At 46.1% G+C, this 14,680-nt stretch overlaps 1 protein-coding gene across 1 annotated transcript; it reads right to left on the bottom strand.

Moving 5' to 3' along the window:
* Window positions 1-5,923: 5,923 nt before the first annotated feature.
* On the bottom strand, window positions 5,924-7,782 carry LOC129326234 (uncharacterized). The gene is made up of 4 exons (XM_054974397.1): window positions 7,458-7,782; window positions 6,817-6,900; window positions 6,505-6,570; window positions 5,924-6,426 (listed from the first exon to the last, which is right to left on the bottom strand). The coding sequence occupies exons 1-4, from the start codon at window positions 7,579-7,581 to the stop codon at window positions 5,924-5,926; spliced, it is 777 nt and encodes a 258-aa protein (XP_054830372.1). The 5' UTR covers window positions 7,582-7,782.
* Window positions 7,783-14,680: the final 6,898 nt, after the last annotated feature.

Genomic DNA, 14,680 nt, shown 5'->3' with positions numbered 1-14,680 from the left:
CAAGGAGAACAGCAATGAACAGAGCACGTTTTCTCGCTGTAGCCGGAATCAGAGTTCCCCGTCGCTACTGGATTTATCCCCGTAGCAGGGACTGGTGGGACAATTTCGTCACTGCCATATGGGATGACCAGCTGTGGATTGAAAATTTTCGTATGACCAGGGAGACTTTCAATGAATTGGTTCATTCCATAGGGCACCGCCTGTCCCGTCAGCGCACCAGACTTCGCAATCCAATCTCCGTGGAGATGAGAGTCACCATAGCACTTTGGTATCTTGCCAACTGTTCGACTTACCGTCAATGCATGAACCAATTCGGAGTGGGTATTTCAACAGTGGCAGGAATAGTCTTGGAGGTCTGCTTGGCGATAGAATTGGAGCTACTCAGTAGAGTCGTGTGCCTTGGACCTGATGTGGCGAGGGTGAGTACGCACTCATCTCCCAGAGTAACAGTCTCCATTCAAACTGTACTGGTCAAAGATTACAGTTTGAAGCACAAAAAACTATGTTGCTGACATTTAGGCAATGAGCTGCACCTTTAAACCAATTTTATCGTGCCATGAGCTTTCGAGAGTCGCGGTTCCCTTTTTTCTTGTGCATTTGAACAAGCAAACTGTGATTCTCAAAAGCTTGAGCTACTGTAAAATTTGCAAGTGCTGAGGGTTCTACTGTACTCTTTTTTATTTCACTAGTACAGACTACGGCTAACTCCTCTGGATTCTGGAGATGTGAGACTGCCTCAGCGCTGTAGTGAGAAGATTATGAATATAGGCGGTGGGAGAAAGAGGGGATTCTCTCTAACAGCAATCTTGTTTTTTTCTCTTTCATTGCAGATTATGTCTGGATTTCAGAAACTTGGCTTTCCTCATTGCATTGGTGCAGTTGATGGCACCCATGTTGCCATTTGCAAATTTAAAGGCCGTGGACGGGAGTACATCAACCGCAAGAAATTCAATTCCATTCTCATCCAGGGCACGGTGGACCATACTGGAAGATTCATTGATGCAGAGGTTGGCTGGAGTGGGCGGAACCATGACGCCTTTGTTTTTGTGAATTCTGCAATTTGTACGGCAATGGATGCGGGGGTGTTTGTGCCAGGCAACCCCAGTCTTACAATAGAGGGTGTAACCGTGCCACCACTCATCATATCTGATGCAGCCTACCCCATGAGAAGGTGGCTGATGAAGCCCTTCAATAGGCCCCACACTCCCGCAGAAGCATACTTTGACCGCTGCCTCACCAGAGCTAGGACCATAGTGGAAAGATGTTTCGGACGTTTGAAGGGGCGCTGGAGGTGTTTGAGGTCACAGCTTATGGTTGCGGAGGAGAATGTGACCTGCATAGCTACCGCGTGTGTGGTGCTACATAACATTTGTGAATTGAAAGGTCATGGCATTCCAGAGGATGATTCTCCCGTGAGGCCTGTGGAGGTGGATGAGGAATCTCTTGAACTCCCTGTGGGAGACAGAAGGCACCGGGAGGAGGGGAAGTTGGTGCGCGATGCCCTTGCACGCCACATGTTTCGAAACAGAGAAATCTAACAATATAAAAAGCTCTTCAGTCTGATTGTGAAAAAATCTGTGGTTGAACTAAGAAACGATTGTTACGTGTTCAGAGGTTGGACTCACGGTTTCAAAAAATGTTTCTTGTTGGTTTTGCCTTGATTGGATGTGTCATGCATTCAGTTGCAAGTGTTGGATTCCTATGAAACATGGTTTGTTAGAAAGCTTTGTTTAGAGATTCAATGATGATCTAATGAGTGAATTCTCATTGTTCCATTCCTGTTTTGAAATAAATTTTTATAACATCATGGTAAGAAATGTTCTGTTCGGTGGGCATCAAGTGAGCAGGAGGGGTTTCCACAAAGAGGGAAAGTGAAAAAAAAGGGTTCATCATTGCACAGCCCAGGGGTGCCAAGATGGTCAGCACACTGTTGAATGCTAGCTTATCCGTGTGAAACAGCATCAGATCCACAAACACACTCCCCCAATGTCACACTTCCACCCACAGATATGGCTTGGCATTCAGCCACAGTGTTCCCTGCGATGGGAACCACCTACAGAACAAAGGAAAAATGACAACTACACACCAAAGTACTCTATTATAAAAAAACCATTCTCTCCTTCAAACTAAAATTGAGAAGGACAGTGTGAGACATAACACAGGCAGTACATAACACAACTAACCATACTGTGCAGAATTAAACCAAACTCTATCACAGGAAAAAAAAAAATATTTCTTTAAGGTCTTTCGGGTTCCCATTTGGTGGGCACAACAGGACACGAAAGCAGCCTACAACACCAAATAACACAAATAGCATGCACAAATTCTGCCAGCAATTTTGATCAGGGGATTATTGTGTGTGAATTACGTAGTGTTATCTCTCGGGTTGAGGGAATGCTGTCACGGCCTTAGGTCTGCACCCACCGGTTTTTATATTCAAACAAGTGACATGAAAAATCCTTTCTTATAGCAATTGTGTTTTGGGTTGTTCTGTAAGGTGAAGTGACTTGTGCCCTATTTTCCCCTATAATAATAATAATAGCATTCGATTTATATACCGCCCTTCAGGACAACCTAATGCCCACTCAGAGCGGTTTACTAACTGTTATTATTCCCCCAAAAAAGTCACCCTGTGAGGTGGGTGTGGCTGAGAGAGCTCCAGAGAACTGTGACTCAGCCAAGGTGACCCAGCTGTCTTCAAGCGGAGGAGTGGGGAATCAAACCCGGCTCTCCAGATGCCCTTTGGTGTTCTCCCCCACCACCAATGTAGACGGTGTCTGGTCTACCGCACAGTTAAAGGCACGAAGTGGTGTGGCAGGAGAACCGCCCTTCGAGGTGGAACCAAATGCCCCCCCCTCCAGGTTGGTTTGCCTTGGTGCTTGCTTGGGGGGTTGGAGGACAGGTAGGAAACGTTCCCCTGATGTTACTGGGCATCTTTCATGCAATATTCCTAACCCCAGAACGACCAGCCTCTCTTATTTTCAACGTGGGAGATGATGGAGAAAGAGGGTGCCAAGAACAACATATTTTTGAGTCCATTAAAAGGACCACCCAACCGGCATCTGCCTGAACCATGTTAGAGGAAGTTAGGACAGGTGGGAGCAGGCACCATGAAAGTTGGCAGCATTTTGATTACAAAAGGCCACCCTGAACTACCTGGGAAGATGAATTCCTTTTTCTCCATATAGAAACATGGATATTGTTTGAAGAATGGGGCACCTTGTTTTGGAGGCCATAAAATCTTTATGAAATTCATGTGGAGACGGAAGGGAAGGTCTCCAACGGTTTGTGTTGGATTTGGTCGGAAACCCCCCGCCCCAAGCTCTGCTAACTCTGGCAGAAGGTTTCGGAATCGAGATTCTAGCCAGTAAGCTGGTTCTGTGGTGTCTTTCCGTGTCAGTGTTCCCCAAGTACTGACAAGAATTCCTGATTCTTAAAACCAAATATATACAGCTGAGCCCGGCGGCCCCTGTACACCCCTACTATTATCCCCGAAATATTTCCAGCTCATGTTTTGAGTAGCATTGTTCAGCAATCCGATGTACGCATGAACCTTTTCTTCCTTATCAAGCATTTCGGCGAAGGTGGGAAACATTTGTATTTGAATTCGCCCCTGCACTCATGCTGTGTGTAGAAATGGCCAACCTTTATTTTGGCGGAATTTTTTTTTTTGGAAAAAAAAATTCCTCGCAATGATTAACCCTGACACAGCCAATCAGAGACGTTTATTTTGGTCGGAATATGATGTCTCTGACAAATCAGGATTGGCCTCTTCGACCGGGGAACCCAGGACTACAGGAAATAGTGGAAAGTTTTGATTTCAATCTTAACAAGTCAATCTGGAAGCGTCGAAACGTTTCCACGACACTTCCGGGTTCCAGACATGCCACCACGGAGAACTAGGGGCACCTTTTGGCAATTTGAGGAGGTGTCCCTGCTTCTGAAAATTGTTCTGCGCCTTGGTTTTGCAGCCGATTTTATGTCGAGCGCACACCAGCGCAACAGGGGGGCGTACCATGCCATTGCGAGGAAGCTGACTGATGCTGGTTATAGCCGAAATGCCAACCAGTGCAGGACCAAATTTAAAAGGCTGAAATGCGAGTTCATGGCATCCCTTACGGCATGCCAAGGCATCCCAAGCTGCAGCGGGCGGATCCCACACCATCACTCAATGATGCGTTTGTGGATAGCTGCTGGGAGACCACGCTGGGAGGATCGCCACCATGAAGGTAAATGAAGTAATGTGGGATGTTTATTTTGTGAAGGCACACCTCTAAAAATGTTTTCACCATGCTTTAAGTGAGATGGGGCCCCCCTTGCACCATCATCAAACACCGGGTCTTCCCCCCCCCCTCACCCATCCCAATCCCCTCACTAAGATGGAAATGTATGTTGGTACAAGGCACCAATTTCCTGAATGAGAGGAATGTTGGATGGAAGTTTTCAAGGAAAAAACCCAGAACAGGCATGCAGTGTTGGGATCAGCACATGGAACACAGGAACACGTGGCACTGAACGGCACTGGGACTGTGCCCTGTCCTTGAAGACTATCCCACCATGTTTAAAAGTTGTTTTGTTTCTGTTCTTTGGGAAAGGTTTATGGTTTATGTCGGCACATATTTTTAATGTGTTCTCTTAAAGATGACTTGGCTACTGTGCGGTAAGTAAAAACAGCATTCCACACACCTCAGCCCTTATCATTCCTCCATGGGTAATCCCCCCCCTCCCTGCCCAAGATCCCAAACCGGCCTTCTAATCTAAACGGCATTCCCAATATCCCTACACATGATACAGCATCGGTTGCCTAGGGTGATCAGCATTTCAACATTCCCTTGCCCCAGTGTTTGAATTAGTCAGAATTCCTTGTTCATAACATTTCATCAATACTGCTCTTACTGATGTTTTAATTCTCTTCATGTGTTTCTCCAGCAACATCATACAGACATGAGGGGGAGGAGGAGCCCACGGAGGAAACAGGCTCAGAGGTGACCATGCCAATGGATGAAATGGCCTTGCAACCCAGTTCTGAGGCAGTGAAGCAAGAAGAGGGAAACTGCTCCGAGTTCAATGAAGAAGTCACACCTCAGCAAGCAGTGATTCCACCAGAACAGCTGACTGAGCATTCAGGTACACAAATGGAACTAACTACACCGTCATTCTGCCACATGTTAAACACGTGCTCTGTAATGATAATGAACAAAATTAAATCAAGTTCTCCAAACCCCCTTTTCAGGTGACCCCTGTGAGGAATGCATTCAAGCGCAGTGTCCACTACACACTGTAAATGTGCCTTCTACATCTTTGGCAAGGGAACAGCCCCTTGAGATACTGGAGACTGTTCACAAGGCAGTGGGAACATGCCTCAGCTGCGGTAAGTAACCATCAATGACTTACTACGTTTGTGAACACAGAAGTGGCCACTCTGCGCTTACACCTTTTGTTTCCACAGCAAAGAAAACCAACAGAAGGATGGACAGCCTGCAGGCCTTGCTGAAGAAGCTAGAAAACAATGTGAGGAATTTGAATGAGGAGAACAAGAAATTGAGGTCCGACATTGATAATGTGCTGTCAAGGTTTAAGGAGATGTAGAAAAGATTTATTTAACATGCATGTTAGTTAAGTGTCCATATGATGCCTCACATGTAATCTTTCAAGTTTTGAAAAGAATAAAAAACAAATTTAAAACTGTGTACTTTCTCCCATGGGTCAACATTTCAAACAACCGTGGTCAAAAAATAGATCTGGCAAACCGCACCTGGATTGCGGTGGGAAACAAAAACCAATTTTTTTCAATGGCCATTGTCAACCCCTCGCCAACATCGAAAAACACAATTACAGCTGTGACAAACATAATTTCAACAGCAATGATACGTGTGATATGCAGATTCCAACCCAAATGCTGCACCGGAAAAACATGTGGGGCTCAGAGGGATGGATCATATCTTTCTCTCTTTTTAATGATCCGAGCCCTTTTTCTTAGTGGTGCCTTATCATGATCGTTATCGCGTGTTTTGCTGTTGGCATTTTGGGAAGTTTCTGCAACCGGGCCTGCTCTTTGCTCCCTGACAAAGAGTTCAGTCAAGGAGCTGAGGGCACCAACAGCCCTATTAAGCCCCTCCATATTTTGTGATTGTGCCTCAATAAAAGCCCTACGATCCTCTCTTGCCTCCCTGATAATGTCCTCGTGCCATCTTGTCTCTGATTCCATGGCTGCACGCCAATGGCTGGTTGCCTCCAGAATTTCTCCACGTTCCTTTCTGTTGTTCTGTTCCTCCCTCTGTGCCTGAGATAGCATTCTCTCTGCAACGTTGGTGAGGACAGAGACGCGCCTGGTTCTGGTGCGCGCCTTTTCTAAGCGTGTAGCAGGAGACAGTTGTGCCGTGGGGACCTGCGGTTGTTCCACTGCTGGTGGATTGTTCAGATCTCCTGTTGGAAAGGACAGTGGTTATGCAAGTAGTAGTTACAAAGGAGTTTGCGGAGGTCACAATTTCTGCTCTTTCCTACCTTGCGGATCCTCTGCACCCTGTCCTGTCACCTCCGGGAACTCCTCTATCTGAGTTAAATCTGGATCTTTGAAATAAAAGATTTGGTTGTAAAATGAATGAGTTGATCTTCTTCATTCATGCTCACAGAAGTCTTCTTGACATCAGCAGAACGATTTTTACACCAATATTTTCCATGGTAGCCCAACCCCCACAAACAGATAATTATTTTGAGACTATAGCCATGTTCCTCATGGAGCGGAGCATACCAGGGCTCATTGGGAGGGCAGCATTGATTGTTGACCACAAGCACCCCACTCTATCTGTATCTTACCGTCTGCGGCATTTTCATCCTCTGGATCGGTCATGTCCATTGGGGGGGCTTCTCCGATTGATGTTTCTTGTTCTGTGGAAGAACCTGCAGTAATTGAAAACAAGTGATAGGCTGGTAAACAGTTAATGTACCATGGTTCTCCAGGGGGGGGGGAAAGGGAGGTGACGTTACAGACCATTGTCAGGTTTGGATTAATGCTTGGTGGAAGATAACCCAACCACCTTTGGGATACCTTGCACATTGCTGATCAAGGTGAAGTCCCCCTCTCCTTTCACAGAGCCCTTCTCTGCTGAAACCTGCGCCAGCCCCAGTAAAAAACAACGTTTCCTGCCGCTAGCTTGCCTTGAGAAGCGGATTTCCACAATATTGGTTATACGTCCCCATAGGCAGAATAAACAACACATCCTTCCACGCACAAAAGTTAAATCAGGGAAATGCCCCCCCCACTTGCGCCTCATCCCTCTCCTGCAGTGATAACCCAAACACAATCAATCCGTTGAGCATATCCCCGAAATCCTAAGCAGAAGGAAAAAATGCCCCTGAGACTCCGGGAAAGTTCTGCCCAGGCGGGGCACACTGGAGGGCACAGCGAACCCACCCCAACCAAGGACCAGTCATGTCGGTCAAAACTGCATGCTCACCTGAATCATTGGGAGTGGAAGCGGGGACCGCCTGAAGATGTAGAGTGACCATTGGATGTGTGAATAGTTCCTCTGATCCCTCCCATGGAGCGGGAACGCCATGGTTCGACCGATCTTCCCCCATGGGGTCGGCATTGCTCACCGACTGCAGGTTAAGACTTCTTGCCACCCTTTGTGGCCGTATGCTTGCATCCCCTCTGAAAATTCTTGCAAGCTGTGCATAGAAAGGGCATGTTGCAGGGGCATTTCCCGATCTTCCATTGTGTGCCGCGACCCTCTTGTACTCCTGTCTCAAAGCTTTTGTTTTTGTCCGGCATTCGAGTGCGGTTCTTGCATGGCTTCTCGCCACCATCTGCTATGAGATGCGCTCGAAAACATCAATGTTCCTGTGACAGAGCAATAGTGCCTCTTGCACCTTCTCCTCACCCCAAAATTCAACGAGGTCCAATGTCTCCTCCCTCCAGGAGACCCCTCTCCCGCTGGTTGGTTTTAGTGCAGCCATTTCCTTGAGCAACCGTTGAGCAGTGCGCGGAGGTGGCACAGATCGCAGGAGTTGAATTTCCCGCCCAGCAAATAATGGCACCCCATTGGTCCACAAAAATCACGTGATCCCAGAAGGGGTGAGTTTGAACCTCGTTTGAGGGCACCACCCACTGCCCCAACCCCATTCCCATCCCGAAAAAAGGAGTCAAAATATGTAGAACACACAAGTGGAGATGTCCCAATGCACCTTTGCATCCACAGAACGCAGAAACGTTATGGCCAATTTTATTTTTCATTACTGGAAAATGTCGATGGTGGTTCCTGATTGAATTGTCAAAATGCAGAGAGTTTTGGGTGGAGAGGGGTTGTCACTGAAACGTTTGGTTCATCATGACCACAATCGCTCACCGCTAGGCAAACATTTTTTTTAAGGGGGGGGGGTTGGAAATGTGAGGCGCGTAACACGAACTTATCAGGATGCAAAAGACAGGGAGAGAAGAATAGAGATGGCACCAATGGGGATGTACCGCTGAAATGTTTAGGTAGCGGGGAAAAAATGGCGGACGAAGCATTTGGGGAGCTGGAGATGCAGACCAATCAGCTTCCGACGACAAGAATTAGCGGGGGGAGAGAGAAGCAAAAAAGGGACAAAAGTGTTCACACTTGGATTTATCGGATCAGCATTGAGTTGGCAGCGGATTATGGGAAAATTCGCGGTATGTCCGCAGTGAGAAAAATCGGGGATAACCCGGACTGACAGCGGCTCTGTGTCCCATGGATGCCTTGCTAATGTGAAAACTCTGAAAACATGGGATGCAAACCAGGGACAGATACGCTGCTAAGTGTGAGTGTGAAATAACTCAGTGTTGGAATAAGGTGGGTGTTTGCCGGGAAATAGCGCCATTTTAGCGCTAAATAAAAGCCCGTGTGACAATGGCCTATATCTCAGAAATACTTAAACAAGCTCAGGCAGCACACAGCTAGCCTCTCTTTCCCCAAATGAATGTTCTTTCACAAACATACTCAGTTCAGGTTTCCACATAGGTTATTTTTCTCTCAGTAATACTTAAACATACTCAGGAAGCACACAGCCGGCCTCTCTTTCCCTGCCTGAATCTTTTTTCTCCATTCTCAGTCTCAAACTGCATTCACTCCACCCACACTCTTAGTCATCAGCCAATCATATCGCTCACTCATCCCTCTCTTTCACCCCCACTCTTCACCTATATCACTCCAAGCATTTAAAGATACATCCACCCATTTACTTAAAATCATTACAGGAGTGCTGTCAAGCCATAGCAGACTCATGGCGACCTCTGGCAGGTTTTTCATGACAAGAGACTAACAGAAGTGGTTTGCCATTGCCTGCCTCTGCAGCCCTGGTCTTCATTGGAAGTCTCCCATCCAATTAATAATCAAGGGTAGGAAAGATCTAGAAGAGTTCTTCCAACTGAATTGTACTGATGATGTCTCCATTACAACGGTTTGGGAAGCAAGTAAAGCTTTCATGAGAGAGAACCTAATAGCTTTGATCTCAAAGAAAAAGAAAGAGAAAGCAAAATTCATGAATGAAATTATAACCAAAATTCAACATCTGGAAGAACAACATAAGAAATCCCTAAAGAAGTCAATATTAACTGAAATCAAGCAATTAAGAAATCAACTGAATTTGTTACAAGTTGAAGATATGCAGAAGAAATTAAGCTTCATGAAGCAGAAATATTTTTGAACACGCAAATAAACCAGATTGTTTTTTGGCCTATTATTTAAGGAAAGAAGCTGAAAAAAGAAGGATCACTACAGTTAAAAAGTCTGATGGAACAACATATATAGAAAAGGTAATACATCAACAATTTATTTCCTTTTTCTCCAAATTGTATAAGAAAGAAACTCCTATAGAACTAGGAATAGAAGATTAGATCAAAGACACGTTAATTTCTAAGTTAAAGATAGAAGACAGGGAGGTTTTGAATCATAATATTACAGTGCAAGAGATTTCGCAAGCTATAAGGAAATTGAAAAAAATAAAGCGCCGGGCCTGGACGGACTAACAGCCATGTATTACAAATGCTTTGAAGAAGAACTGACATTGCGACTCCAAAAAGTGATGAACAAGATAAGTGAATATAAGAGGCTACCTCCAACATGGCAGGAGGCACAAATAGCATTTATTTACAAAGAGGGGAATGACCCAATTTACCCCAAGCATATAGACCTATTTCATTATTGAATGTGGGTTATAAATTGTTTACTTCTGTTTTTGCAGAGAGACTTAAGAGATGCATAACAAATATCAAAGATTCTGATCAGACGGGCTTTGCTTCCAAGAGACACATGAAAGAAAATGTTCAATTTGTAATTGATGCTATGGAGTTAGTAGGGGGGAAGACATAAGTTGGCATTTATCTTCCTGGATGCTGAAGAAGCATTTGATAATCTTTCCTGGACCTTTCTGCATAGAGTAATACAAAATCTAAACTGCTGCCCAAAATTTAAGAATTGGATACAAGGAATTTACACAAAGCAAAAGGCAAAGATTTTAGTTAACAGAGTATTAACTGAAGAATTACAGATTGAAAAGGGCACCAGGCAAGGCTGTCCATTGTCACCACAATTATTTATACTAGCAATGGAAATTTTTGCCTCAAGGTTAAGGCAAGACTCTAAAATTAAAGGTTTGAAAGTTGACGATGAAGAATTTAAACCAAAATCTTATGCAGATGATGTGGTTTTGACAATTTTGAATCCGCAGGAGACACTACATGTTGTGGAACACCTCATGAGTTTTGGAAACTACTCTGGTTTTAAAGTTAACAGGGGAAAAAACTAAAATAATCTCCAGTTTCTAACAAGAGAGGAAGAGGAGGAAATTCAGAAATTATCAGGATGTGAAATAGCAGCAAACCCAGTAAAGTATCTGGGCATAAATCTAACAGGACAAAAAGAAATATTGTTCAAAGATAATTACAAAGCATTATGGAAGACAATTCAAAAAGACTTCGAAAGATGGTCTAAGCTAAAATTGTTCTGGTTAGGAAGAATTTCCTCAATTAAAATAAACATTCTACCGAAATTATTTATTTATTTCTTTGTTTGTTTATTATATTTTTAACCCGCCCTCCCTGCAAGTGGGCTCAGGGCGAGGTACAACATTGATTAAAATACCACATAAAAACAATAAACACAGCATAAAAACAGCAATTAATAAAATCATTCCAAGACAGGCAGTCCTGCACTCCTACATGTCAGCATACAAAAAGGGGAGGTATTAGCAGACAGATAGAATACTGTACCCCTTTTTGGGGCAGCCAGAAGTGGGATCTCCATAACTCCTCATAGAGGGAGACTGGTGGAAGGCTTGGCACTGATGGACTAAAATTAGCCTCCACCATATGCCGGGCGGAACATCTCTGTCTTACAGGCCTGCCTAAACAATACAAGATCCTGGCGGGCCCGAGTGTCCTCAGACAGAGAGTTTTACCAGGTTGGGGCCAGGACTGAAAAGGCCCTGGCCCTAGTAGAGGCCAGCTGAGCCTCCCTAGGGCCAGGGACCACCAGTAGATGTTTTCCAGTTGAACAAAGTGCTCTCTGGGGCACATACAGGGAGAGACAGTCCCTTAGGTATGCTGGTCCCAGTCTGTTTAGGGCTTTATAGGTCAGAACCAACACTTTGAACCGGATCCAGAATTCTACTGGGAGCCAGTGAAGCTGCTGCAAGATAGGCGTAATGTGTGTCCTACACGAAGCTCCAGTTAGTGTAGGAATGACATGACACAGGGTTGAAGATTCTGAACACCAGTCTGCCCCGCCGGGCAGTGGTCGTTTTATTTAAGCATAGCCTGTGCATTCTTGCATAATCCCCAGGAACAATGAATAAGGAAATAGATGTCTGTCTTTGCTAACATCCGGTTAACCAGTTACTAGCAGAGACAGGGAAACTGCACGTAGAGAAAGACTTTGAATTGTTAAGCATTTATGAGCATCAGCAGAATGTCCTTTGGTCAGGGCAGGTGTGCCTAAACCGCTGACCTAAAAGTTAGGACATGTGCAGCAGCATTCTGGACCCATTGAAGTCTCTGGATCAAGCCCAAGGGCAGCCCTGCATAGAGCGAGTTACAGTAGTCCAACCTAGAGGTGACCGTTGCATGGATCACTGTAATTAGGTCCTGGACCGAGAGATAGGGCACCAGTTGCTGGGCCTGCCGAGGGTGGAAAAAGGGCGCCCGAGCCACAGCTGCAATCTGGCTGTCCATAGACAAGGAGGAGTCCAGAATCATGCCCAAACTCCTAACCGAAGGTACGGGCACAAGTGGTCCCCCCGCAACGGTCAGGAGAAGGATCTTTGCCTCCGACAGTCCACAGCCCAGGTACAGGATTTCCATCTTAACAGGATTCGACTTCAGCCTGCTCTGTTCTACCCACCCAGACATGGCTTCCAGAGCTCTCAACAGGGTGTTAGGGGCAGAGTCAGGTCAGCCACCCATTAACAGATGCAACTAGGTTCCATCTGCATATTGATGACAACCCAGTCTAAAACTCCACACCAACTGGGCAAGGGGGCGCATATAAAGATTGAACAACAAGGGAGAGAGTATTGTCCCCTGTGGGACACCGCACTCCAAAGGATGGTGTGCGGACAGTCTCTCCCCCAGCACCACCCTCTGTCCCCAGCCGTGGAGAAAAGAGACAAGCCACTGTAAGGCTGTACCACGAATCCCCACATCGGCGAGGCAGTGGGCCAACAACTTGTGGTTGGTCATGTTGAACACTGCTGAAAGATCTAACAAGATGAGCAGTGCCGACCCACCCTGATCCAGGTGCCTACGGAGATCGTCTGTGAGGGCGACCAACAGTGTCTCTGTCCCATGACCTGAATGGAACCTGGACTGGTATAGGTCCAGGACAGAGGTCTCTTTCAGGAACACCTGTAGCTGATCCACCGCCGCCCGCTCAATCACCTTTCCCAGGAATGGGAGGTTCGATACTAGGCAGTAACTGGACAGGTCAGTGGGTCCAAAGATGTTTTTTTTCAAAAGAGGCCTCACTACGGCTTCCTTTAGCGCCCTGGGAAAAAAACCGGAGCTCAATGATGTATTAATAATGACCTCCAATTGGGCCCCCACCCCATCGGCACTGGCTTTCACCAGCCACAACAGGCAGGGGTCCAGGGAGCACGTAGTGGGCCTTATCAGCCGCAGGATCCTGTCCACTTCCTCCCGGGAGACCAGGCTGAAGTGATCCAAAAATGGGCCAGAAGACAGCCAAGGGGCCTCCAGTTCCCTTACTGTATCAATCATAGCCGGCAGATCACTACGGAGGGATGGGATGGTATCTGCAAAAAAGCTCCCAAAAGCCTCACAGCTAAATAGCCGAATTTCCAATTTGACGGTCTCCCTGCGATAGGGAAACCAAGGACCAAACTACCTGAACAATTTTACTGGTTGTGAGCTTGCAGATGCTATGGAGGCGGAAAAGTATTCCTTCTTTGTCGCCTTCACCACCACCTCATAAGCTTTCATAAACGCTCTATAAGATGTTCTCGCCTCTTCGCCCCGATTCCACCGCCACACTCGCTTTAGCCATCTTAGTTCCCACTTCTTCATCAGATGTAGCTCTTCTGTATAACAGGGAGCCAGTCTGATGTGGGAATGGAGAAAGCAACGGGGATCGATTTTGTCAATGTCTTTCGAGAGGCGGTCATGCCAGTCCCCTACCAGCTCATCCAACGAACCGCCAGGGGACATCGGATCCCGCAGAGCATTCTGGAAGCCAATTGGAGCCATAAGTCTCCACAGGTGAGCATAAATCTGCTAACCGCCTATGCAGAAGGGGGCCGGCCCACCCAGATGAGCCCTCAGGACATGGTGGTCTGACCATGGCACCACTTTAATCGTTCCAGGGCCACTTGAATCCCTGCCCCAAAGAGCACATCCAGCGTGTGACCTGCTTGGTGCATAGGAGCTGAAACAAATTGGGAGACTCCCAGTGCTGCCATGGAAGACACCAGGTCCGTAGCCTGAGAAGAGGCGGCATCATCAACATGGATGTTGAAGTCACCCAGGACTAACAGTCTAGGATGATCCAACACCCACCCCGATACCACCTCTAACAAGCTCGACAGGGTAGCTACTAGGTGGTCAGTACAGCAAGTAGATAGCCAAACTCTCCTCAGCATCCCACACCAGGCCAACACAATCAATACCGGAAATCTTTGGAGCAGGGAGTGTCCTGAATTAATTTCTTGTTTCAAATGTTGCTAATGTATAAAAGATAAGACACTGAAAGACTGGCAAAGACAGATAAATCAATTTATCTGGAATGGCAAAAAGCCAAGGGTAAGATTTAAGGTACTGCAAGATGGAAGAAGTAGGGGAGGATTGGCAGTCCCGAATATCAAGTTATACTATGAGGCAACCAGCTTGGTCTGGATTATAGACTGGATTAAAAACCCTAAAGACAGATTAATGTTTAGAAGCAGCTGATTTGCCTGATGGGTTACATAATCACCTCTAGGTGAAAAGAAAAGCAAGGGCAAAACAAAATGCCATTGTGATAAGGGACAGTTTGATCCAAATTAGGGATTCGGTTAAAATGAGAATAAGCTCCTATGATATATTGTCGAAGGCTTTCACGGCCGGAGAACAATGGTTGTTGTGGGTTTTCCGGGCGGTATTGCCGTGGTCTTGGCATTGTAGTTCCTGACGTTTCACCAGCAGCTGTGGCTGGCATCTTCAGAGGTG

Source organism: Eublepharis macularius, chromosome 3 (genome assembly GCF_028583425.1).
Source record: "Eublepharis macularius isolate TG4126 chromosome 3, MPM_Emac_v1.0, whole genome shotgun sequence".
Taxonomy (NCBI): domain Eukaryota; kingdom Metazoa; phylum Chordata; class Lepidosauria; order Squamata; family Eublepharidae; genus Eublepharis; species Eublepharis macularius.
The sequence above is the reverse complement of the archived record's forward strand: the minus strand, read 5'-3'. Positions and strand labels throughout refer to the sequence as shown.

Bases quoted from the DNA above. Each gene is read 5' to 3' on its own strand.
- LOC129326234 (XM_054974397.1), bottom strand. From the start codon at position 7,581: ATGGGGGAAGATCGGTCGAACCATGGCGTTCCCGCTCCATGGGAGGGA. The intron at 6,901-7,457 runs GTGAGCATGCAG...CAATTACTGCAG, and splicing joins TTCCACTCCCAATGATTCAG to GTTCTTCCACAGAACAAGAA. The intron at 6,427-6,504 runs GTAGGAAAGAGC...CCTTTCCAACAG, and splicing joins GGGTGCAGAGGATCCGCAAG to GAGATCTGAACAATCCACCA.